Here is a 27,500-nt window from a genome sequence, read left to right as displayed (position 1 = left end):
GCAAATGTGATACTGGAAGTCTGTCCCAGCCACTGCATCACCTTTTGAAGCATGAAAACAATTACAAAGGACTTAGAACGCAACTATTCCTGAAGCACTTCTGGTATCATTAACGGATCCTTTAAATAAGACTCCGAGTTAACGTATTTTCCTCAAATAACGTCAAACGTTTTCCTAAAGTGACTTGGCGATGATATTGTATCGCAGTTCAGATGCTTACAATTATTTCCTCAGCGGAGAGATCGGTAATATTAGATCACTTCTGTTATAATCAATGAATCCGTTCAGTGAAGCTGTCTGACTGACCTGCGGGCAAGGTAAGGATTTTTTTTATTTATTTATTTTTAACTAAATTTGTAAGTCGTTTAGGATAAAAGTGGTTGCTAAATGACTAAATGTAATAGTAAATTATGAAGGTATTTTTGGAGCAAAACAACTGAGCGCCTGTGACAGTGGAATTTGTAGTTGTAGAGATTAGCCACACGTGTATCAGTAAATTTGAAGTCGCTGAGAAAAATGTTTTAAGAGTTGCAAACTTGTAAATTTTATTCTCTCTCCCACAAACACAACACAACAGTTACACCTTCTCAAATTCTTCATTGCAGGTGCACAAATCCTATACTACGAATCACAAATGAAGAAACTCATTCGCTCAAATTTTTTGCTACAGTTGCTGCAGTGAATATGGTGCAAAACACATTCACACACCCGCATCAAAAAATGTGAAGTCACGGACAAATTTTGCTCATCCGCAAATCAGTATGTGAATTCATCCAATGAGAGATGCACACTTGTAGAATATTTTCTCACAAATAATTTGTTTTTCCTTCACTGTTAAAAAACTTAGTGCAGGTAGTCTAGCGTTAGCTTACCTTTCATAAAACAAGAAAGGCTACCCTAACTAAGAAACACTGATTACCAACGTAGCTGACCAGCGCGCATATTTAAACTATATACAAATGTATAACAGTGAGTGATTTCAGAAAAAGAAAAAAAAAAAACACCTTTATTGGTATTTTCCACTGCCAGCTTGGGAAGATGCTCATGGAAGTTTTTTTTTCCCTACTCGTTCGGTCACCAAGTTCCGCCAACAGACAGGCGCCCAAACTAGCTCTTCTGATTGGCCAAAATTCTCTGATCTCTGAACAGTGCCCGCCGCTGCCTCTACAGATGCACAAATCACTTTTGCTCCATATTTTACATAGATATGTGGTGCAAAAGGGAGAGCGTGCAGAACTTGTCATTTGCAAGCGAAAAAAAGGTGTTTGAGACTTGTAGCAGCAGATTCAAGCAGTTGTAGTTATGTACTTGTGTTTGTGCTAGAAAAATATCCAAGAAAAAAAAAATTTTTTGTGAGAAAATATTCTACAAGTGTGCAACTCTCATTGGATGAATTCACATACTGATTTGCGGATGAGCAAAATTTGTCCGTGACTTCACATTTTTTTATGCGGGTGTGTGAATGTGTTTTGCACCATATTCACTGCAGCAACTGTAGCAAAAATGTGAGCGTATGAGTTTCTTAATTTGTGATTCGTAGTATAGGATTTGTGCACCTGCAATGAAGAATTTGAGAAGGTGTAACTGTTGTGTTGTGTTTATGGGAGAGAGAAAAAAAATCTACAAGTTTGCAACTCTTAAAACATTTTTCTCTGGGGCTTCAAATTTACTGATACACGTGTGGCTAATCTCTACAACTACAAATTCCACCGTCACAGGCGCTCAGTTGTTTTGCTCCAAAAATACCTTCATAATAAATAACTTGCGCAGCTTCGTTCATTATAATGGGAGCGATCTATAGTCACTTTGAGCTCTACCTATCAAACTTATAATTATTTTGCTTAAATGTCATTCACCTATCAGAGATGTGTGCTACAGATGTTAGCTGCTCATATTCAGCCATTTGCTTCACTGAAGCAGTTCATGCATCCATTTTCCATTGCTTTTACAGAGATCTACACACTTTAATTTCCGTTAGTCCCAGGCATCCAGGGAGCATCCAGCCACCGACCAACATGGCCCACATTTCAGTAAAGACATTTTATGACAGTTGTGTCAACACTAGTAACGTTTATGATTTTAAAGTCACTATGAATGAAGCGCCTCCTGGCTCCCGATGTTGTTTCGAATGAGGGTGCGTTCCATTCTGAAGTGATTATGCCTATTCCCTTCTTAAACTTTACCATCCATTCTGAGATCTTTGAAAGTCTAAAAGGTGTGGGGCTCCAAAATAAGGGTCATTCAGAACTCTCTTTTAAATAATTTTTATTGGAAACTTTTTGAAGTGATCTTGCTGCATGACTATCATAATTGTTCTCCCTTCAAAGTCCCCTTCGGAGGGTGATTTATGCCATTTGGAACACAGTCTGAGTTCGACAATTAGCAGGAATTGATCAAGGAACAAAAAGACATCACTTCCTTAAACCCTCTCAAAATGGTCTATAAAAAAAGAAAAACAGTGTGATTTGCATTTGAACAAAAACAGTATAAAGATAAGGTACTTCATGTTTTACGTAATCAACAGCATTGCTTTTTGAAAATGTATGCTTTCTCTTAAAAAAAAAAAATGCCTGCAACGCATTCCAAAAAAAGGGGCAATTTAGGACTAATAACAATCTGACGAGATGAAAAAACAAGGTGATGTGAAACAAGTTACACAAGTGAGGCAACCGTGTTATAGTATATAACGAGACTCCAAAAAAGCCTAGTCCTTCAAGATCAAAGATGGGTTGAGTCTCGGCAATTTGCCAACAAATTTGCAGCAAATAATCCAGCACTTTGAGAACTATGTTCCCCAAAGACAAATTGGAAGGATTTTGGGCATTTCACCCTGTACAGTGCACATTATAGTTAAAAGATTGAAGGAATCCGGTCAAATCTCGGTGCGTAAAGGGCAAGGCCGAAAACCACTTCTGAATGTACATGATCTCCTATACTTCTGAGGTCACTGTCTTAACAACCGTCATGCATCTGTAATGGACATCATGACATTGTCTCGGTACTACTTTGGTAAACCTTTGTCAGTCAACACCATGTCAAGTTGGTGCAAGTTAAGGCTTTACTATGCTAAGCAGAAGCCCTACATCAACACTGTCCAGAAGCATCTCATCGGAGATGGAAAGCAGAACAGTGGAATTGTTTTTGCGGTCCGAGGAGTCCACATTTCAAATAGTTTTTGGAAAAAACAGCAGTTGTTCTTCGGTCCAAAGAGGAAAAGGACTATCCAAGCTGTTATCAGTTGAGAATGTGTGCCGCATTATGAAGCGCAAATTACGGCAACGAAGGCCCCCTACAACTGCGCAACTGAAGACCTGCATAATGGATAAATGGGGGAAAATTCTGTTTGCTAAACTTAAACTTGTATCTTCACTGCCCTAACGCTTAATAACATTATTAGAAGAAATGGTGAGGTTACTCAGTAGTAAACACTCAACTGTCCCAACTTTTTTGGAGCATGTTGCAATCATGCATTTTAAAATGAGTATATACACTACCGGTAAAAAGTTTTGAAACACTTATTCTTTATTATAATTTTTTTTTCCTTCACATTTTAGAATAATAGTAAAGTCATCAAAACTATGGAATAACATGAATGGAACTATGGGAATTATGTTGTGACTAAACAAAATCCCAAATAAATCAAAACGGTGTTATATTTTAGCATCTTCAAACTAGTCACCCTTCGCCTAGAATTTGCAGACATGTACTCTTGACATTTTCCCAACCAGCTTCTTGAAGTATCACCCTGGGATGCTTTTTAAACAGTATTGAAGGAGTTCCCATCTATGTTGGGCACTTATTGGCTGCTTTTCTTTATTATTTGGTTCAAGTCATCAATTTCAAAAACTTTTTTTTTTTTATTACATTTTATTTTTATAATGAAATAAATTAATATGGTGGCACAATTATATTTTTGTCTACAAAACTAATTTCAAACATTTAAGCATATGCCTTCAAAAGATTTTTAAGGTCATGAGAAACATTTCAGTCGTGTTTCAAAACATTTGACTGGTAGTGTGTGTGTGTGTGTGTGTGTATATATATATATATATATATGTATATTATTATATACTGGTGGCCAAAAGTTTGGAATAATGTACAAATTTTGCTCTTATGGAAAGAAATTGGTACTTTTATTCAACAACGTGGCATTCAACTGATCACAATATATAGTCAGGACATTAATAACGTGAAAAATTACTATTACAATTTAAAAGAAAAAAAAGTTCAGAACTTCTTAAACTACTTCAAAGAGTTCTCATCAAAAAATCCTCCATTTGCAGCAATGACAGCTTTGCAGATCCTTGGCATTCTAGCTGTTAGTTTGTCCAGATTACTCAGGTGACATTTCACCCCACGCTTCCTGTAGCACTTGCCATAGATGTGACTGTCTTGTCGGGCACTTCTCACGCACCTTACAACACCTTTTCTTTTTCTGTTTCAAAAGTGGCTTTTTCGTTGCAATTCTTCCAATAAGGCCTGCAGCCCCGAGTCTTCTCTTTACTGTTATACATGAAACTGGTGTTGAGCAGGTAGAATTCAATGAAGCTGTCAGGTCTTCCACATCTCTTTCTGTCCTTGTTAGAGCCAGTTGTCCTTTGTCTTTGAAGACTGTAGTGTACACCTTTGTATGAAATCTTCATTGTATAGCCTTCATTCCTCAAAACAATATTTGACTGATGAGTTTCTAGACAAAGCAGTTTCTTTTTTTTGTTGCCATTTTTTACCTAATATTGACCTTAAGACATGCCAGTCTTTTGCATACTGTTGCAACTCAAAAACAAACACTAAGACAATGTTTCATTTAAGCTTCATTTAACAAACCAAATAGCATTCAGCAGTGTTTCATATAATGACAAGTGATTTTCTAGTACCAAATTAGCAATTTAGCATGATCACTCAAGCATAAGGTGTTGGAGTGATTGCTGCTGGAAATGGGGCCTGTCTAGATTTGATCAAAAATGACTTTTTTTTTTTTTTTTTTTTTTAAATAGTGATGGTGCTGTTTTTAACATCAGTAATGTCCTGACTATACTTCGTGATCAGCTGAATGCCACTTTGGTGAATTAACGTACCAATTTCCTTCTGAAACAGCAAAATCTGTACATTATTCCAATGTTTTTTTGATACCAAGCCAAGGTCAGGTAGACCAAGAAAGATTTCAGCCACAACTGCCAGAAGAATTGTTCTGGATACAAAGAAAAACCCACAGGTAACCTCAGGAGAAATACAGGCTGCTCTGGAAAAAGATGGTGTGGTGGTTTCAAGGAGCACAATACTTGTTGACCCCTCTCCAAACATAGCACTTATGGTTGTGACCATAAAGCTCTATTTTGGTCTCGTCACTCCAAATTACAGTGTGCCAGAAGCTGTGAGGGGTGTCGAGGTGTTGTCTGGCATATTGTAACCAGGCTTTTTTGTGGCATTGGCTTCTTTCTGGCAACTCGACCATGCAGCTCATTTTTGTTCAAGTATCGTCGTATTGTACTCCTTGAAACAACCACACCATCTTTTTCCAGAACAGCCTGTATTTCTCCTGAGGTTACCTGTGGGTTTTTCTTTGTATCCTAAACAATTCTTCTGGCAGTTGTGGCTGAAATCTTTCTTGGTCTACCTGACCTTGGCTTGGTATCAAGAGATCCCCGAATTTTCCACTTCTTAATAAGTGATTGAACAGTAGTGACTGACATTTTCAAGGCTTTGGATATCTTTTTATATCCTTTTCCATCTTTAAGAAGTTCCATTACCTTGTTACGCAGGTCTTTTGACAGTTTTTTTTTTTTTCTGCTCCCCATGGCTCAGTATCTAGCCTGCTCAGTGCATCCACATGAGAGCTAACAAACTCATTGACTATTTATACACAGACACTAATTGCAATTTAAAAAGCCACAGGTGTGGGAAATTAAACTTTAATTGCCATTTAAACCTGTGTGTGTCACCCTGTGTGTCTGTAACAAGGCCAAACATTCAAGGGTATGTAAACTTTTGATCAAGGCCATTTGCGTGATTTCTGTTACCATTATGATTTAAAAAGGAGCCAAACAACTATGTGATAGTAAATGGCTTCATATGATCATTATCTTTAAAAATATTTTTGCATAAGTCCTATTTTCAAAATCAATGCCAAAATTTCTAAATTTCTGCCAGGGTATGCAAACTTTTGAGCACAACTGTGTGTATATTATTTATATATAGACACACACACACACACACACAGTTGAAGTCAGATGTTTACTTACACCTTAGCCAAATACATTTAAACTCAGTTTTTCACAATTCCTGACATTTAAACGTAGAAAACATTCCCTGTCTTAGGTAAGTTAGGATCACTAATTTATTTTAAGAATGTGAAATGTCTTTCATCACATTCCCAGTGGGTCATAAGTTTACATACACTTTGTTAGTATTTGGTAGCATTGCCTTTAAATTGTTTAACTTGGATCAAACATTTTGGGTAGCCTTCCACAAGCTTCTCACAATAAGTTGCTGGAATTTTGGCCCATTCCTCTAAACCAGAGTTTCCCAACCTTTTTTCTGCCACGGCACACTTCTTATGACAAATAAATTCTACGGCACACCACTAACCCACATAGGCTTACCATCGTCAATATTTTCATTTTCAAGAACTTGTCCATGTTTTACTTGTAATGTTTGAAATTCGGCTATGCAAAAGAAAAAGAAAAATAAAAAAAAAAAATCACATAGTTAGGCTACGCTGTGTGAGGACACAGGTGGCAAGAGCGCTAAATGGGTAATGAAAAAACAACAAATTTGCTTCTTTTCTAATTTGTAGATTTGTTCATGCAATGCCACAACAAATTACAGGGATGCAAACTCATGAGGGGTGAAAGACATTCACTGGTTAAAGAATAAGCTAAAAGCACCAATTCCAGCTATTTTAGTGATTCAAGTTTATTCAAGTTTACATTTGTGCAGAATTAGATGCAAAATAAAGAGTATTTTGGTGAGGCTTGCTTCTGTTTCACAAATTTGTTCAATTTTATTAACTGATTTGTTCAGTGACCCCTTCTGGAAATGTCACTAGGTGGAGACAAATGAGCGTCTTATGTGCTATGAGTGAGTCAGTGAATCATTTTGAGTCGTTCATGACCGAAATCTACCAAGAGACTTTATAGTGTTTAAGCATTAAAAGAACAAAGCAGATCTATAGTCCTTTATTGAAACTTGCATGGCTACAAATCTACTGACTTCAGTATAAGAATTATAAACACAAAGCAGATCTACGGTATCATTTTCCTACAGTAGCCTATTTAAACTGCTGAGCATGGCTTTTATCAGAAAAGACCACAATAATAATTTTGAGTTTCAATAATGTTCTTTCGTCATTGTAAAGCGCATTTCACATGAGTTGAGTCGAGACGTCAACGCTCCGTTCAATGCCAGTGTCAAGCGCCACATTGACAAGAGTTGCAGAAAGCGTTACAGGGGGGCGATTTTATGAGTTTGCCACGATAAAAAGAGGGAGGTGTACACAAACATTGAAAACATGTATTTGGAAGACAGAAAAAAGCTTGCAGTTGCTTGGATAGCAGAAAGTAATAAAAGGACTCGTTTATGTTTAGGTCTAAGCGTTTTCTTGGTGAATTTAAATTAGTTCAATAACTGGGGTCTCTGATATTCGGAAATGATAATGTAATGTTTAATTAATAGAAATTGAGACATTCAATGTCTCTTCACAAATTTGGACAGTTTTTAAATATTTCTTGTTGCTTAGTACTCTCAAAGACATTATTGGTGAAGCAAAAACGTGTGTGAAAAACACTTGTGTAAAGTGGCATTACTTCATAGACTTCAATGTATTCTGCAGCGCTGAGGCGAGTCATGTGAAAGACCCTTAACCCTTATAAATATCAGTCACTTTTGCACATTAATCATTGCTCTTCACAATCACAAAAGTGACCGCTTATGGTTTCAAAATGGCTAATTTCTCCGAAAAGTGAGGAGTTTGGATCCCTGAAATTAAATTTTGTTTTCATGCATTTATTTATTTTTGAGAATTTGATAATTCCCCAAGGCACACCTGACAATCTTTCACAGCACACTAGTTGGGAAACACTGCTCTAGACATAACTAGTGTAACTGAGTGAGGCACACGCCTTTTCAGTTCTTCCCACAAATTTTCTATCAGATTGAGGTCAGGGCTTTGTGACGGCCACTCCAATCCCTTGACTTTGTTGCCCTTAAGCCATTTTGTAACAACTTTGGAGGTACGCTTGGGGTCATTGTCCATTTGGAAGATCCAATTGCAACCGAGCTTTAACTTCCTGGCTGATGCCTTGAGATATTGCTTCAATATATCCACATAATTTTCCTTCCTCATGATGCCATCTATTTTGTGAAGTGCACCAGTCCCTCCTGCAGCAAAGCACCCCCACAACATGATGCTGCCACCCCCATGCTTCACGGTTGGGATGGTGTTCTTCGGCTTGCAAGCCTCACCCTTTTTCCTCCAAACATAACAATGGCCATTATGGCCAAACAGTTAAATTTTTGTTTCATCAGACCACAGGACATTTCTCCAAAAAGTAAGATCTTTGTGCCCATGTGCACTTGCAAACTGTAGTCTGGCTTTTTTATGCCGGTTTTAGAGCAGTGGCTTCTTCCTTGCCGAACAGCCTTTCAGGTTATGTCAATATAGGACTCGTTTTACTGTGGATATAGATACTTGTCTACCTGCTGTTGTTCTGGGATTGATTTGCACTTTTCGCACCAAACTACGTTCATCTCTAGGAGACAGAATGCATCTCCTTCCTAAGCAGTATGATGGCTGCATGGTCCCATGGCGTTTATACTTGCATACTATTGTTTGTACAGATGAACGTGGTACCTTCAGGCATTTGGAAATTGCTCCCAAGGATGAACCAGTCTTGTGGAGGTCCGCAATTTTTTTTCTGAGCTCTTGGCTGATTTCTTTTGATTTTCCCATGATGTCAAGCAAAGAGGCAATGAGTTTGAAGGTAGGCCTTCAAATACATCCACAAGTACACCTCCAATTGACTCCAATTAGCCTATCAGAAGTGAATTGGCTAATTGCCTAAAGACCTGACATGTAAACTTCTGACCCACTGGAATTGTGATAGTCAATTAAAAGTTAAACAATCTGTCGGTAAAAAATTGTTGAAAAAATGTAGATGTCCTAAATGACTTGCCAAAACTATAGTTTGCTAATATGAAATCTGTGGAGTGGTTAAAAAATGAGTTTTAATGACAGCAGCATAAGTGTATGTAAACTTCTGACTTCAACTGTGTGTGTGTAAAACATTTTTCAAGGTAAAACATCAAATAATGTGTTGTAATGCTTTCAATATAGCACAGGGTGAATAGAATTTATAAATCACTCCTTTTTAACTTTTTTGGAATTGGGGTTGTAGATAATAATAGGTCAAGCCCATTTTACTCAGAGGTAGCGCTTTAGTCATGGAGTAATTTACTTCATAATTTTTTGAGTCTTACATTTGGTAATTGGTACAATTAAGGCCGTACATTAACTACAAGGTCTGCATTTACCTACAGGTTCGTAGCGCCCTCTACAGCTCAAGAGATGCAAAAAACTTTGTAAAACAGTGCCGTCCTCTGTGCCATTACAAAAGTGTCCATAGCCCTCTTACATAAGAAATCTTTCATGATTTGTTGTTTTCAGGCAATTTAAGAATGCAGGATTTTAACCTCGTGCGACCCTGCGTCCTCATATGAGGACATTGAATTTTTGCTTCCCTGTTCCCTATACATATTGTAAATTAATTTAAACTGACTGTACTCAAATCAGGAGACTCTAGGCCAGGGGTCAGGAACCTATGGCTCGCGAGCCACAAGTGGCTCTTTGTTAAAAATCAAGTGAGACGCGGGGTGTCTCACCATTCACCAACACATGATCGTTTAAAACTTTCTAGAGATAATTTTCCTGCAGAAAGTGTGGGTGCGATTGCAAAGCTTGAAGTCAATGACACTGTTTTGATTTCCTTTCTCCCGAATTTGTCGTACAGCCTACTCCTGGTGAATAAGGTTTGAAATGAACACCCACCAAATGCGGATTTTTCATGGAGTATTTTGCTGATGTACCAGCCACTGTGGAAGGCGACCTGTAAGACTTCTCAGAGTGATATATAACATAAAATTAGACACAAAGACACACGTTTGACGAAAAGTGATTATATTTTGAAGAACAGATGAAAGAAAACCTGCCGATGTGCATCTGATTTGATGTGTGTGCAGTGAGCTCCGCTGTTCACGAGTGCAATGAAAGTGCTTCTCCAAGACAAGCACATGCATAGAGTTCTGAGCCTCGTATCCCAGTAACTTTTAATCTTAGCTATTAAGAGCATGAGCGATTTTACAAATGTTTGTTATTTTTTTATGTGTGAAATAGCACCCGCCACACTCCAAATGTGACGAGGCTCAATCCTGTTTGTGAGCTCCTCATTCAAATGTATTTCATGCACGAGTAAGTTTGCTCATCTTCCCGCAACAGGTGGGTGACCTGATGTCTCGGAGTGACACATGACAAATAATGCTGTTAGTCAAAAAGAGACATGCTTGAAGAAACACGCTTTATTATATTTTTAAGAACAGACAAAAGAAAAGCCATCAATGCTCGTGTCTGATTCGCTGTTTATTCAGAGGCGTGTAACGGGACACTGTCTCGTGGAACAACCGCATGTAAAGAGCTATCACTCCCTGTTCTCCGTTTCATTCAACTGAAAACTGTTTGCAAGAATAATGTAGTCTATGAGAATGCTGCAAATGATCTCCGATCATCTCATGAGGTGCTGAGTTTTGTTTGCTTTATTTCCACAGAGCAGTTCGCTTTTACACATTGTGAACTCTGCAGGTTCAGTAACATATACAGGGATCTTTGTATTAAAGAAACAAAAGTGATTAAATCATAAAGTAATACAAGACATGTTCACCTTGAACCTAAAATTGAGTTCTATTTTATTTAGGCAGCATTAACTGTATTAACAAACGCAATACAAACACATTCGATAACAACACACATTTGGCAGCATTTTTTGGGAACACAAGGGAATTTATTAGGCTTATTTATTATGATCATTATTATTATCTTTACATTTATAATTGTCTTTAGTTCTTCATTTGTAGGCTAAGTAATTTTTCATCTGGTGTCGTTGACGGATGCTTGCGTGATAGCAAATGGGGCCGTTGGAGACAGTAAATGTTTGGATTTGGGGAGGTGGTTATATATAAGATTTTTTTTAATCACTTCGTTATTTTAATTGCTTTTTCCGTTTCATTTAAAGTGCAATTTGAATTTAGAAAAGTCTTTTAAGTTTTTCATGTTTCAATAAATTTATTTAATTTTTAAAGCAAAATCAATAAAGCAAAAATATTGCTTGGCAGGGGGGGGGTTGACCATATAATAGAATATTTTCTTACATATCGCCCAGCCCAGAAGGGAAGTTAAATGTTTCATGAATAATTGTAAAAATTAAGTAATTTTATGGAGACCTGCACAAACACGTGTACTTAGTTCCATATTGCAATATGTTACCTATATTGCATGTTTGTTTTTGTGTTTTTGAGTAGTCTATGGGCAATATAAACATTTTATTTTATTGAAAATCTTTGTTTTTGAAATAGTAAATTATTCATTTGTGCTGTGACTCTTTCAAAAAAATGCATCTACCAAAAATTTTAAAAGGGGCTCCTTAGTGAAAAAAGGTTCCCGACCCCTGCTCTAGGCTTACATTTAAGGGTTAAATTATCAAAGCATGACATCACATGACAAAACAAGATTCACTTTCAGTTAAATATTTCTATGTGAGCAAACGAAAACTCAAAGTTCTTACAATGAAAACTGTTTGTATCAAAGAGTAACATCTGTAGTTTCATCTGATGAAATTTATCACGAGCCAGCACACTGTTAATCAGGTTGTTTTAGACCCAAGACCCAGTGGGCCTGATAACAATTGGGAATCAATAGATGTGTTCGGTTTTTGTAATATCGGATCCACCGATAACTGACGCCATCTGGCGGGAGTTTCTGAAATTGCATGCAAGAAAGCATTGCTGCAATGCGTGTGGGAGGAAACAATGCAGGGGGTTGTCCACAGGTGAAGCAACTTGCTTTTGCATTGTATTGCTTGAATTCATAAATTTTATGAAACGTAACAGCCATTCATGCTCTAGTGAGATGTGTTACATAAATGCTTGATGTATAGTTAAGCGCTAAGAAACGGAGACAAACTCACGTAAAGACAAATCCTGCAAAGTCCCAAAGATGAACCATTACTTCACATTAATCAACTCGAAGAGCCTTGGATGAGGGCATGTTGGAAATATGACCAACTAATTTAATTCTCAATTGGCTTTGTTTAGTAGTCTTGTAAAGTTGCCATTCAGGTAGATGCTCATGTTCCAACGGAATGACTGGCAGTATGCCAGAATGGCCACCGTATGCCAGCGCAGATTTTTACAAGATCCGGTTGTTTCAAATTCCCTAAATTATATTAACATTTACTATTAAACTTTATTTCACCATGAATCATCATCTGTGTGATTACAGCTCTGTGGAAATTCTCTCCGCTGACACCATTTGAGTAAAAGTTTTGCGTAAATGCTTTGGGCAAAATACTTGTCACAATAATGTGTCTAAAATAGCTTTGTGTTGGGTGACAATGAGAGAACTGGTGAGATTTGCTTGTCATTTGCTGCCAGATAAGATGCACATGCGCTGTTCACTGTAAAACAAAAAACATCATCTCTGTCAGCAGGTGTTTCATGAGACAACTGCTGTAATCTAGAGATTGATGAAACATTAATTAATTCTGATGCCATTCGGGATGGACTCTGTAATCGCAGCGATGTATTTATTGTTTTTCACTTTCTTGAGAATGAATACTAATTCCAGCGAACTATTTGCCTTTACCCTATTAAACAACACAAACCTTTTACAACTGTAGTTTAAAATAGAAGATTACATTCATGCAATGTTGGTAGACTCCCTTGTTGTTTATGTTCTCTGTTTGAAATCAGATGTTGTCAAATTATTTTGCATATTATTATTGTTGTAGTTATTATATAAAAACATGGTTTGTGATTATTATTGTAATTTAAAATTTTTGCACTTTTTTTTCTATTGAATACTTTCTCTGTAAAATAAAGAAAATATCGGTAATGTAAACATACAAATAATCAGTATCGTATCGGTTAAAAAAAAAAAATCTATATCGATCTCTACCATTAACTGATTAGACAGCAAGGCAACTGCCTATAACTTTTCTATGCAGTGAACTGCATTCACTCCTGACTTCAGGTTAGGAGTTCAGTTCCAGGCAGCTGATGTTGTTTGCATTGATTGACAGACATTGGACTATGTTGGAGAGTATACAGTACTTTGTAACAGTACATAGATTTAGAATTGATGCTAATTTTGATTTAAACATGATTGGCAGTCATTGGACTTTGTTGACGATTACTTTGATTCAGAATCAAACTAATTTTAGATTTTTCAAATGCCACAGCGCAGGCTACCAATTGTTTGTTTGACAATGCAGAGAGAATACACTGACATTTCTTTTGACAAATTAGAGAAAATATTGTAATAATCTGATACACAAATCTGAATTTCTATAGATTGGTATTAAAAAATATCAAATCATATACCCGCTGTCCCCATATGAGAAAATCAGTTAATGTAGGTAAGCAGCATTACCATCTAACGGACATTGGAATAAAAATAATAGTAATAAAAAACAATTGTTAAAAAGTCAGGTCATAATGAAATTGAAAACAATGTAACAGTTAAGCATTACATTTATTCACTACATGTCAGCCTTTTCTTTTCTGGCCACGTTGGCAGCGTTTGACCTCATTTGATCCCATTTGAAGATTATCATATCATTTCAGATGTATTATGCAACGTATGATAAACAGACCCCTGAACAGGCAAAAATAAAAACAAACTGCTTAAAAAATTTTTGAGGGAGCTTACAATAGGGCCATCTCCATGTTCCAGGAAAGGCTGGTGGTTAATGTGCACAATGGCAGGCAGCAGGTACTGTGGGCAAAAAAAAAAAAAAGAAGGGAAAAAAAATCTTTTTTTTTTTTTTTTTTTGAATACTTCGCAGGACTATCAAAATCTGTGAATACTAATCAGCAGTTTATTTTCAAACATCATTCAGGGCATTTTTTGAAGTTTATGTTGAGACATAAAATGAAGCACTTACAGCCAAGGTTTTCCCAGATCCTGTCTGGGCAATGCCAACCATGTCTTTTCCACTGAGTGCCAATGGCCACCCCTGGGCCTGAATAGGGGTGGGCTCAGACCAGGACTGTTTAGAGATCACGTCAATCACATAATCTGGAGAGCAACAATATCTTGTGTTGAATACATGCATAATATTTTAATGAGCATATATACTTTAAAGTTCTTAATGCAAGAATGTTTACATACTGGGGAAATTGGCCTCATTGAACTTAATGATGGGTTTAGGAAAATCTCTGCCTTTCACCGTCACTTCTTTCCCTCTGCGGTACTGTTCCACTTCTTGCTGAAATTCAAAAACAAACAAAAAAGAAAAGAAAATTTTACAAGAAAATGCTACTCAAATAAGTCTCTGCATGTCCAAATAGGATCACAACAAACCATTGATCTCCGAGTGACATCAGGGTGCTCTTTGTAAAAATTCTTCTCAAACTTGGGAAGCTCATTCAGGTTCCAGTGCCTTTTCCGCAGTCTCTCACCAGGGTTCCCAAACTTCCCAGATGGAGGACCACTGCGGCCTCCACCAAATCGAGGGGCACTGCTGCCATACCTATGAAAGAACACACACGGATGCTTCATTCAGGTGAAAGCACATTACACACCATAGGACCTACTATAGTTTTAGCAAAAGTTTAAGAAAAACAGTTAGTAAACAATCAACCATGTCAAGCACCAAGTCAATTAACTACTGAAGTGGAAAAAAATGCATGTAAGAAAAAAAAAACCTTTTATCCTTGCAGAACAAAGAACAGGTAGCCTAACACGAATTTACCATGGCAAAGGCTAGCCTCCTTGAAATCAATTAAATACATGACTGGAGTGTCTATGACGGTAAACGAGCAACGTCAGCACGACAAAATCCCAGCTTTCACCATAGTAGGTGTAATTATATTATAATACATTAGTAATTTCGCGAGCCTGGTCGGCATCTTGAATCCACACACTTGCCCTCAAAACACAGCTCCAAAATAAACCAAACAACAACATCTAGATGTTAACATATCAATGTTAACAAAATCACTACGTCTTCCAAAGTATTGAGTATGTTATTAACTTGCATGTGTTTTTTGCTTTAAGTTGTAACAACATTTACTTAATTCGACTGCCACGATTTTACTCAACGACGTTAAAAAAACATTCCGAGACGAGAGAAACACTCAACTTACCCTCTGTCTCTGCCACGATCTCTCTCTGAATATCCAGGCATGTTATAAATAAATTTGGTGAATCAGAAAATATCAAAATAAGGCCGTTTTGAGAAAAGACAGTGAGGTTTGTTGACCGAATCGGGAGGATAAATGGCCGCTGCAACACCGCTTGATGGTGTGGATACCATATCAAAGCGCATTAGATGCACTGCTTAAGTTACTTATTAGGCTGTGTCCATTCAGTGTGGGCTTTTTGCCATATCTAAACATAACATATTGCACTAATAGAAAGAAGTCAATATTGCTGTATTTATCTTTTGAAAAACCCAATATGATATTCAACTCGGGTCCTATTTTAGGAACAAAGTACACCGGCGTACGGATACAGCAGACTTTGAGGGGCGTTATTGGTCTCCATTTACGTCACCAACCAACTTTGTGAAATTTTCGCCGGGTTTTCATTTTATGTGCATATTTTCTTCTGTCCTGGGTATCAGAATATACTTTTATTTACAATCTAGTTCATTCACTATTCAGTTACCCAAAACTGTCGCGTTTGTTGTGGTGTTCGGACCGGTATTTTACACCTCTTTGGTTCTGAACGGCAAACCCGGCTTAGTTCCGCAAACGTCAACCGGAGTGTCGGCCAATCAGAGCGCGAGAACATTTTAAACCTCTGTTACTGTTCCAGCTCTTGAAACATCGGCATATTTCTTTTTGTAGTTTACTGATCAACTGAGACGCTTTAGTAAATAAACCGTGTATTAAAATCTGCCCGTGTGCGGTTAAAGTGTCAAATCTGCCCGATGGGACCTGAGTAGAGGGGTAAGTTTGAGCTGTCGATGGGCGGTTGATATGTATGGACTGCATAACTGCATATGTGATGGACGTGATCTCTAAACAGTCCTGGCCTGAGCCCACCCCTATCCAGGCCCATGGGTGGTCATTGGCACTCAGTGGAAAAAACATGGTTGGCATTGTGTGGATGCCAAATCAATGCACATTAGATGCACTGCTTAAGTTTCTTATTAGGCTGTGGCCATTCAGTGTGGGCTTTTTGTCATATCTAAACATAACATACTACACGAATAGAAAGAAGTCAGTTTTGCTGTCTTTTTCTTTTGAAAAACCCAATATGATATTCAACTCGAACTGCCAGACACATCATCGGAGGTGAGCTTCCCTCCCTCCAGGACATATACACCAGGCGGTGTGTGATAAAAGCTTGGAGGATCATCAGAGACTCCAGCCACCCGAGCCATGGGCTGCTCTCACTGCTACCATGAGGCAGGCGGTATCGCAGCATCAGGACCCGCACCAGCCGACTTCATGACAGCTTCTTCCCCCAAGCAGTCAGACTTTTGATCTCTCACGATCAATATACATCAGCACTGCACTTTATTAATCTTATTATCTCATACTGGACTGTCATAAATTACATTCTCTTAACAACACACTGGCAACTGACTATCAACCGACAGCCTGAATGTCAATACAGTACAATACAACCTACTGTACATTTTATATATACTATATATAAAAAAACAATTTTATTGTATAATGTGTATTCTATATTGTGTATATTGTATAATGTACATTGTATGTTATTATTTGTATATTGTGTTGTGTGTAATTATGTGTATATTAGATTTTAAATTGTGTTGTGTAAATATGATGTTTATTGTAAATTGGTATATGTCTCATCACTGTCACGACTGCTATGTTGCTGGGAACTGCACCCAAGAATTTCACACTATTGCACTTGTGTAAATGGTTGTGTGACAATAAAAGTGATTTGAACTCAGGTCCTATTTTAGGAACAAAGTACACCGGCGTACGGATACAGAAGACTTTGAGGGGCGTTATTGGTCTGCATTTACGTCATCAACCAACTTTGTAAAATTTTCGCCGGGTTTTCATTTTGTGTGCATATTTTATTCTATCCTAGGTAACAGAATATACATTTATGTACAATCTATTTCATTCACAATATAGTTACCCCAAATTCTCGCGTTTGTTGTGGTGTTCGGACCGGTATTTTACAACTCTTTGGTTCTTAACGCCAAATCCGGCTTAGTTCCGCAAACGTCAACGGGAGTCTCGGCCAATTAGAGCGCGAGAACATTTTAAACCTCTGTTGCTGTTCCAGCTCTTGAAACATCGACGTCTTTCTTGTTTAGTTTACTGATCAACTGAAACGCTTTAGTTAATAAACCGTGTATTAAAATCTGCCCGTGTGCTGTTAAAGAATCAAATCTGCACGATGGGACCTGAGGAGATGGGTGAGTTTGAGCTACCGATGGGCGGTTGATATGTTAGCCTTAGCAGCATGCTAGCTATATTTAAAAACTCTCATATTTTACATTTGATGACGTTTTAATGGACACTGACACGATATTTCTCTTCTAAAGTCAGTCTGAAATGTGTAATTTTGTTTGAGACAATAATATTGGGTTTGAGAGTTTAGATTGCCAGCCAAACTAGAGGACACAGTAGTTAGGAAATATTGCTTAGATATTTCCTCATACTTACACACTGTTATAAAAAGTTATTCAACTAATGTTGTTTAATCGTATCATACAGTGTAATGAAAGCTTGAAACAAACAGTAGTCGTTCGACTTCCTTAAAATTGAATTGGTATAGATCCTTTTTTTGTGTGCTTGTTTTCTGATCCTAACTGACAAAGTGAAAGGCGTGCTTTAGAGCGCCGATGATGATGTGTGTGTTAATGGTCTTTTTTTCTCCGTGTTCTTGATCGGAGTGTGCGTGTTCATTATCACTGTATGTCTGTGGTGTGGGTGTTTACGATTTTTGTATGTTTGTGATGTGTTCCTTGACACAGTCGACTTTGGCCTGCTTACTTGAGGCCTAAAGACTAATATTTAAAAATATAATAGACAATGTAATAAAAAAAAACATATATATATATATATTTCTTTAATGCATAATTTACAATCATGTCTTTAATGAAACCTCTCAATAAGGACTTAAAGACATTACAGACATCACTGCTTCATTTTCTGTTACAGCGTAATTTTCTGTGAAGCTGCATTGAAATGACGTGTGTTGTGAAAAGCACCATATGACTTGACTTGAGCTACACTCACTGAGCACTTTATTTGGAACACCTGTACACCTATTTATTCATGTGACTATCTAACCAGCCAATCGTGTGGCAGCAGATTAATGCATAAAACCATGTAGATATGGGTCAGGAGCTTCAGTTAATGTTCACATCCACTATCAGAATGGGGGGGAAAAATGTGATCTCAGTGATTTCTACTGACGCATGATTGTTGGTGCCAGACAGGCTGGTTTCAGTATTTCTGTAACTGCTGATCTCCTGGGATTTTCACGCACAACAGTCTCTAGGGTTTACTCAGAATGGCTAACTCAGATAACCACTCTGTACAATTGTAGTGAGCAGATTAGCATCGCAGAATGCTCAACATGTCGAACCTTTAGGTGGATGGGTTACAAGAGCAGAAGACCATGTCGGGTTCCACTTCTGTCAGCCAAGAACAGAAAGCTGAGGCTGTAGTGTGCACAGGCTCACCAAAACTTGACAGTTGAAGACTGGAAAAATGTAGCCTGGTCTGATGAATCTTGAGGAATACAGATGGTAGGGTCAGAATTTGGTGCCAACAGCATGAATCCATGGACCCAAACTGCCTTGTGTCAACAGTCCAGGCTGGTGGCGGTGGTGTAATAGACCTTATTCACGCTAGCGCCATTCTTTATTTTTAATGTGAATGTCAACGAGGCTTTGAGAGATAGACTTGCCATTTCTTCAATGGCACAAATGGTATAAAGCTGTATAAAGCACTTAGTTCACATCTGATTTTCCACAACTCATGTTATCTGGAGTTCTTTGTATACTGAATGTTCTTGGACAGATATTTTATCAATGTTTTAAAGAAACACTTTAAAGTACATTACAGCCCATTGAAGAGACTAAGGCTATCCCTCGCAGCCTCGTTGTCATTCGTGAATGAGGCCTGAATCTGAATCCAATAGAACACCTTTGGGATGTGGTAGAACAGGAAATTTGCAGCATGAATGTACAGCTGACAAATCTGCGGAAATTGTGTGATGCAATTAGGGATGGGCGATATGACCAAAATTCTATATCATGATATGAGTAATTTTATATCATGATAACGATATATATCACGATATAGTTAAGTTTTTCTGAAAAATCAATAAAATTGTATGATATATTAAGCCATGTCACAATGTGTAATTCTGAGTAATCCAGTCAGTCAATTAAATGCATTATAAATTAAAACTTATATAATGTTCTCTTTATTTTGAACTTGACAAACAAAGTCAAAGAAAAAAAGAAAAAAATGCCACATTTCAGTCTTATGATGTGCACCAGTTTTCTTTTTCTTCTTATAGTTGTTGTTGTTGTTATTATTGGTATTATTATAATTATTGTTATAACTCCTCAAGGAACTTAACATCTTCTCAAAGCAATGCAAAAAGTAAAATAACACATAAATAAAAAAAGTATCCATAAATAAAACACTTAATTAGGCTGTGTTTTTAGTAGGGGTGTAACAGTTCAAATTTCTCACAGTTCGGTTTGTATCACGGTTTCGGCACAGTTCAGTATTTGCTTTGTTAAAATAAATAAATAAATATTACTGCCAAATCCAAAGAATAATCTATTTGGTAAACACTTCAACAGGTTTGCCCTTAAATAACAATCATTGTTTTTCAACAGTAACCATAGTTTAACCATGGCATTTGTAGTAAAATCATAGTAACCACAATATAGAAACTACGGTATTACTGTTATAAAACCATGGTTAATTGTATCAAAACCATGATTTCTGCTCAGAAAACCATGGTGACAGAAGTCATGGTTATTACAGTATTACTATAATAAAATCATGGTTAATTTTTGTCAGGGTTCTTAACAAAAAAAAAACAAAAAAAACATTTTCTCTAATTACTAAATCAACATTTTAACACTACATGCATCAACATAAAGTGCACTTCATACTCATCCCAACATATTTTTAAATCTGGGGTAAAAAACCAAACTATTTGTTCCGATGTCAGATTCCAATAAAATGGCCCCTTGAAGGTCTCTGCGTTGTTCTGTCCTTTCAATCTTTGGAGAATTACGCCGGCCGTTATTAATTTATGTAAACTTACCGAAAATGGATAGCCAGTTCTGTTCTTAGTCAGCGGTTGTAGGGTTAACCAATATTGTCTGGTTTTGCTTGTCTCCTAACCAGACGATATTGCCGCTTAGTCACGTATGTAAAAAGGGATAATTTTCTATCCGTTCCGGAGTGGAAATTCAATGTGCAGAAATAAAGCAATTATTGTTAATTCACACTTTTGATTCCGTTATTCATTTTATCTGACTCCAATTTATATTAATCTGTCTCCAATTGAAGTTGACCTCTAATTTAGATTACAGCTCTGTTTAACTTCTGATCATTCTTTTAATTTGATCTTTTTAAGTTGATTACTCTGAATCATCTTAATATTCATTATCCTTTCATTCGGGTCCTGATTGTCGCTTAGAGTCATATGCCGGCCGATTAGTTGCATAGATCTCACGGACACAAAATAGCCAGCCCGTTCATAGTCAGCGGTTACAGGGTTTAATAATATCATCTGGTTCGGCCGCCTACTGCTTGCTCATAACCAGATGATAGTTTTATTTAGTCACGTTTCATACAACTTGCTAAGACAGTGATAAGCAGTGACAGGTAGTCTTACTTGGTTTTCTCCTATTCATAAGCTCCAGTAATGATCATTATCCTGGACATAAGTTTGCGGTAACAAAAGGCGTCCCTCGAATCTACCGGTGATAAATGATATCGGATGAATACAGAATAAATCAAAAAGTAACAATTTATTTGCCAGGTATGATTTAAAATGTAAGTTACAAAATCAATCAAAGCCAATTTCACACATGATCAGAATAAACAAGCATTACTAAAAATAAAAGGCAAGTCAAAGAAACATACCTAACAAAACTACATGCAGCGGTACAGCATGGGAGATCTGCTTACAGATTCCCGAGCATCTTGCCAACTTTCCTTAAATACCTAGACAGAATAAACATTGTGTACCAAATGGTATTATCCTTTGAACAATGAGAATTTGGGGGTGAATGTGTTCTTGACTTCCTGGGGTTTAACCTTGTTAACATACAGGAGATCATTTAAATTGTAGGTCAAGGAGGGGGATAGACCTCCATAATTATGCAGTATTTGGCAAAGACCTTATAACTTTGTTACCATTAGTTTTATCAACATGGGAGAGAGACCATTATACCAGTCGCACAGAGACCTCTTAAATGATATCAAACACGTGCAGTTGCTTTATTTGTTTTCATGGTATTTGTTATATTTTTACATATAAATCTTGTGTCTTTGTGTTGGTCCAGAGCTGTTGAAGGGGAGAAGGGGGAGAGAGAAGAGGGGGATTTCAGCTTTGTAAAACAATGCAAAGGCGATTTGAAATTTATCACACGTGGTGATATTCAGGTGTATATTTCAGCTTTTGTGAGAGAGTTCTATGATGTTGATTCTTGCAGAGCTCTTTGACTTTTACCGGAAATGGCGCCTTTTGTGTGTAGACATCCTGGTACCAGCCTTACATATTCAATATTCGGAAGCTGTACATCACTATAGAAGGAATAACCTTGCTATTAGAATGCATACGAGAAGGGATGTTGTGATAATGCTGCTTGAGTATTTTAATCATGCATGAAAATCCCACATGAACACCCCAGGCGCTTTAGTTATTGTTTCATGTCTGTCCGAATTAGCACTGAGTGCCTGCTTAAAAATGGAAGGGAGTGTGTGCAGTTTCGGCTCACCTGCGTCTCTTTCCCTGGGTGATGTTGGCATAAATGATTAATCATGTATTACTATAACGGCATCCTAATGCCATTAATCAATAGGGGTGTAAGAAAATATCGATTCACGTGAGTATCGCAATATTAAGTTTGGCGATACTGTATAGATTCTCAAAAACGCTGTGTCGATATATAAAACAATAAATAAATTCATACAAGGTTCATGGCAGTGGTTTCGTTTTGGGTTTATACCCCGACCGCTAGATACTAGCAGTCTTGTTATCTCTGAACGTAAACTGTGACAGGATGTAGCATAAGAGCACACCCCTAATGTTAGCGTTAGCAAGTAATGGAAGAGGAAAGAATTGTTCCAGCTCCCACGGTGTACAAAGCTGAAGTGTGGCGTCATTTCGGCTTTCATTATAGAGAAGGGATTGACAAAAGTCATGTGGTGTGTAAAATGTGCAATACCAACGTCAAATATTCGGGGAACACAACAAATCTGAGAGCGCACGTAACGAGGCACCATTCTGATTTACAGCTAACAGAACAACAGCAGCAAACAGCTAACGTTAAAAGAGTGGATCCCCTTCAACTCACTCTGGATCAAGTTCACACATCAAAGTTACCACCGACCTCAACACGTGCAACCAAAATAACTCAATCAATACTTTATTTCATTTGCAAAGCTATGCGCCCGCTCAGTGTTGTAGAGAATGAAGGCTTCCGTAATATGATGAAAACACTGGAGCCTCGCTACACAATACCATCCCGACAACACATCACGGACATCACTGTGTCCAACTTGTACAAGGAGGTAAAAATGAGCGTTCTGGAATCTCTCAACTCAGCTGAGAGAGTTGCTTTGACGTGATGCTTGGACATCACGGGCCACTGAATCGTTCATAACGATAACAGCGCATCACATAATGAATGAGTGGATTCTGGTCTCGTATGTGCTACAGACAAGAGCGATGTATGACAGCCACACGGGATAACATTGCAGAATTACTAAAGGAGGCCGTTACTGAATGGGGTTTGGAAGCATCCAATATGAATGTCGCGGCTGGACTTGCAGACATGACCCACATACAATGTTTTGCACATAGCCTGAATCTCGCCTCACAGAAAGCACTGAAATTGCTAGCAGTGGAGCGACTACTCGCCAGGATCAGACGTGTTACAAGCTTTTTCAGACGTAGCACCACAGCCAGTCACCAGCTAAAACACAAACAAGACCTGCTCCAGTTACCAAAACATAGGTTAATCACAGACGTTGTCACAAGGCGGAATAGATCTACGACATGATAGAAAGATTTTTAGAACAACAACCAGCCATCTATGCAGCACTCCTTTCAACAGAGGTCAGAAAGAGTGAAAAGGATGTCCTCACACTGAACGAGGCTGACAACACGTGCCGAGGAAGTGCTCAAGGCACTGAAGCCAGTGAAGGATGCCACATGGGTCATGTCAGAAGAGAGCATGCCCACTCTTTCTGTCATTCCACCACTTTATTCCAAGCTTGTCATGGGCACAGAAGAAAGCCAAGATGATACAAAGACAGTGAAGGACATCAAGGCTGCTATAGCACAAGATCTGGGAAAGAGATATGCCAATGAGAGACACTGTGCATGGCATCAGCTCTTGATCCTAGGTTTAAGGGTCTACCCTTTCTCACTGAAACGGAGATCAAAGAGACCTACTCCAAAATGACTGACTGCTGTGGTGGCTGCCATAAAGAAGCAACAGAATGTAAATAAATACATTAATAAATTAGGCTATGTTTTTATTACATACATTAAAGTTTTTAAGTGTATCAGTTAATACAGAAAAAAGTAAATAAATACAAATGTTCATTGATGTTAATTTAGTTTTAATAGTTGTACTTGGATAATTATTTACAAAATAGAAATATGCAATAGGATGAATTTGGACTCAGATTATGTGTTGTGATAGTTAATGCCAATTTACTGTAACAAAATAATATTTTATTTGATGCTTTGATGTTGTTCAGCAGCAAGAGGAGGTATACTGTCCGGTAGAGGAGACTGACCAGTCAAAGGATGTTGATGATCACCTACCTAACTTTGAGGATGGCCCTGCCTCCACCTCCCTGCTACCCATGAAGAGACCAAGGAGATCATGTGCATTGGCTGACTTGCTTGGAACGGTATTTGCCACTTCTAAAGACTACATGTCACCAAAATCTGCACATGATGCTGCTGCAGCTGAGATTAAGAGGTTCAGAGAAGAAAAACCTTTGCCACTCCCAGAAAACCCACTCAGTTGGTGGAAAGACCATGAACATGAGTACCCTGAGCTATCCAGACTAGCAAAGCGTTTCCTGTGCATTCCTGGCACAAGCGTCTCTGCGGAGAGTTTTCTCTACCGCAGGAGACATTGTTACTGCACATAGAAGTGCCCTGAAATCTGAGCATGTTGACCAGCTTATCTTCCTCCAGAAAAACCTTGACATTAAAAAATAAAGACTGACATAAATACAAACAAACTGAAAAACCTGTGAAATCCAAGTTAAAAGGATCTGAGAATGTTCAGCATCTGTATTTATTTTATTGTTTACATTTTTCTTTAGGAATCCTGCAAGCACTATTCAGATGTAGGTAGATGTAATTCTTTTGATCAGATCACAAAAAAGTTATGACGTTGTATGTTACTAATGTAAACTGTTACACTGTGAACCTTTAAAGCAGGATCTCAAAATATATACAGTCTGTTTATAACTGTTCACACACACACACACATTATATATATATATATATATATATATATATAAATGTATTTAATTTAACTAAAGAATCCTGCAAGCACTTTATTTTTTCCCCCTTTACTCGGCTTGCACAAAAAGTAGTTCCATGACATTGAATGTTACAGGGACTGATGCAGATCCCACTGTGTTCTGGTTAAATAAAATAATATTTTTTTGCTCAGGTTTGCATATGGTGGTGTGTTCTTTATGACAACTTTCCTAAAATTAGATCCTATTCCTAAAATAAGAAATATCGCAATATATCGCAACATATCGTATCGCAACCCCTGTATCGCGATACGTATTGTATCGCCAGATTCTTGCCGATACACAGCCCTATTAATCAAAGTGCAAAATTGACACTTGTGATAGATTACAGCCGTGTGAGGAACCAGGAAGAACTTGCATGCACATTTTAAACCCTCAAGCGCATTATTGACATATTACCGGTATACAGCACTCGTGTCGAGCGATGTCCGCAAACAGTGCCTGTTTTGTAAACGTCTTTTGACCATCACTGTTGTATTTGACTGCAAAAAGAAAATGTTCCCAGAAAGGAGAAATGCAGGGGGCTTCTCTATCAGCATTTCGTTTTCTTCACTAGCCATTTTCACCTAAACACAACACTTGCAGAACAGTGATGTCATCAAGTTGACCTACGTGAAACACAGGTGGAGCGTATCCATTTACAGATCCATTCAGGTGCATTAGTGGAGTTTGTAACTGTGCCCGTCTGTTTGACGCTTTGTTTTCTTGACCAAAACTTGTGCTCCAGATGCATCATTAAACGTGAGGTGAACCAACCGTGGTGCCAATGCTTCCTGAACCACAGGTGGTGAACTGTATGGTTCGGTTTTTTACCAAGAATCGTTACACCCCTAGTTTTTAGTAATCTCTATAAAGAAAATATAAAATATCTGAAGGGAAATATGGCTGTTTTTTTCCGTGATATCAAACATCATTCGAACAGAATTTTAGAAAGGGTTTTGATGTGTAGTTTAAAAACCCACTTGACATTGAGAGAAACCAGAATGAGTAGCGGGTGTGATGCGCTTTTTCTGTCACTAGAGCACTAATGACAGGACTTGGATGACTTCAATACTCATGCGCACTTGCGTGTTTCAGATTGCATGTCCATGCAACACTAGCACAAAACACAGCTGCAAGTATGTCTGAATGGGAGGCAGGTTTGGAGCACGGATAAATGTCAGTGAGTTTGCTTTGACGGTGGCTCAAGCGATATGCTGCTGATGCGGATTCAGTGTCATTTTTCTCGCATTCTAGAAAAGCTTTCCTCTAATGACACGTGCAGCTGTCAGTGAAAAACTACATTTCATTAGTTCTATCAGTCTCACATGAAGCCCTGACCACTGATATATATATATATATATATGCATGCATGCACACATGGATATATCGACATAATGTACCAACCTTGCATATCGCTGTTTTCTGCTCGGTGTCGCGTTTTCTAAAGTCAAACAAATTCCACACCACGGAGGATGCACGTTTTCCTGCATAATCTCCTCTCATCTTCTCATTCAAATGAATTTGAGGAACGAGCAGTCTGTCCACCTTCCTCTATTTATCCGACAGAGTGTGTAATACATACTGTACGTGTTATGTGCTTTACACATTTCTCGTGTGGCAATTTTGCATTACCGTGATAGAGACGATAATATAAAACGTATACCGGTTGGCAATTTTTCTACCGGTTACCATGTCTACCGGTATATCGCCCACCCCTAGATGCAGTCATGTCAGCATGGACCAGAATTTCAAAGGAATTTTTCCAACATCTTGCGGAATTCATGCCACGAAGAATTGAGGCTGTTTTGAAAGCAAAGTGAGGCCCTACCCAGTATTAGTATAGTGTTCCTAATAAAGAGCTCAGTGAGTGAATTTACTCTGTTCACGATTTGTGTTTGTGATTGGTGTGCCCGGGCCATGAGCTCTGTATTCATGCCGCAAGCCCCTGCCTCTGACACCAAGAACTTAAATAATCAAGAACAAATAAGTTTGTGATTTTTATTTATTTTTTTATTTTTATTTTTTTACACAAATTTAGCATTCCTTTCAGTGGGAAAGGAAACACTGTGTTTGAAATGTTTAATGTACACTTGTGTTTTTGTGTAGATTGGGTGGATGTGGCAAACAATCTTCTGTTGAAATGTCACACTAGCCTGAGGCTTGAAAAGATTACAGACTGTGATGCAAATGTGTTTGTGGCTTTGTATGAGGAGATCTTGGGAGAGAAAGTACCAGGTATTCACATTCCTTGAGCCCAATGCATTATATTTATATGTATCTACCAGGTGTGTTTTTGCCATGTTGATAATTTTTGTTTTATTGTATCAGGTTTCAGTTGTTGATTTGAACAGTATGAAATTTTACAGCATTTAGTTTGAGAATTGTAATATTCCATCTCGAAAAACTGGGCCAACATGCACTGTACAGCTAGTTATTACACATGGAAGCTTTCCTTTCAGAGGTTAATTGAAAGCTTTACA

The 27,500-nt window shown here is 37.8% G+C and overlaps 2 protein-coding genes across 6 annotated transcripts in view; one reads left to right on the top strand and one right to left on the bottom strand.

Annotated features, from left to right (window-relative positions):
• The window catches only part of LOC127449008 (probable ATP-dependent RNA helicase DDX5), a 22,944-nt gene extending 7,253 nt beyond the window's left edge, over positions 1 to 15,691 (bottom strand). For 3 of the 4 annotated variants that reach the window (XM_051712069.1, XM_051712071.1, XM_051712070.1), the window contains exons 1-5: positions 15,412 to 15,594; positions 14,627 to 14,795; positions 14,435 to 14,531; positions 14,208 to 14,341; positions 13,973 to 14,038 (exon numbers count right to left, since the gene is read on the bottom strand). In XM_051712069.1, coding sequence (XP_051568029.1) covers positions 13,973 to 14,038; positions 14,208 to 14,341; positions 14,435 to 14,531; positions 14,627 to 14,795; positions 15,412 to 15,452 — 507 coding nt within the window. In that variant the 5' untranslated portion in view covers positions 15,453 to 15,594. Of the gene's footprint in view, positions 1 to 13,972; positions 14,039 to 14,207; positions 14,342 to 14,434; positions 14,532 to 14,626; positions 14,796 to 15,411 lie in introns of all 4 variants that reach the window. The other variant, XM_051712072.1, reaches the window with a different exon arrangement.
• Positions 15,692 to 17,296: 1,605 nt separating this feature from the next.
• Positions 17,297 to 27,500, top strand: part of LOC127448999 (centrosomal protein of 95 kDa-like) — a 95,511-nt gene continuing 85,307 nt past the window's right edge. Inside the window, exons 1-2 of one of the 2 annotated variants that reach the window (XM_051712043.1) lie at positions 17,297 to 17,675; positions 27,127 to 27,255. In XM_051712043.1, coding sequence (XP_051568003.1) covers positions 17,657 to 17,675; positions 27,127 to 27,255 — 148 coding nt within the window. In that variant the 5' untranslated portion in view covers positions 17,297 to 17,656. The remainder of the gene's footprint in view (positions 17,676 to 27,126; positions 27,256 to 27,500) is intronic. The other variant, XM_051712042.1, reaches the window with a different exon arrangement.

The sequence above is a fragment of the Myxocyprinus asiaticus genome, chromosome 12, assembly GCF_019703515.2.
Source record: "Myxocyprinus asiaticus isolate MX2 ecotype Aquarium Trade chromosome 12, UBuf_Myxa_2, whole genome shotgun sequence".
In the NCBI taxonomy this organism is placed as follows: Eukaryota; Metazoa; Chordata; class Actinopteri; order Cypriniformes; family Catostomidae; genus Myxocyprinus; species Myxocyprinus asiaticus.
Note: the sequence above shows the minus strand (reverse complement) of the source record. Positions and strands in the feature narration are given on the sequence as shown.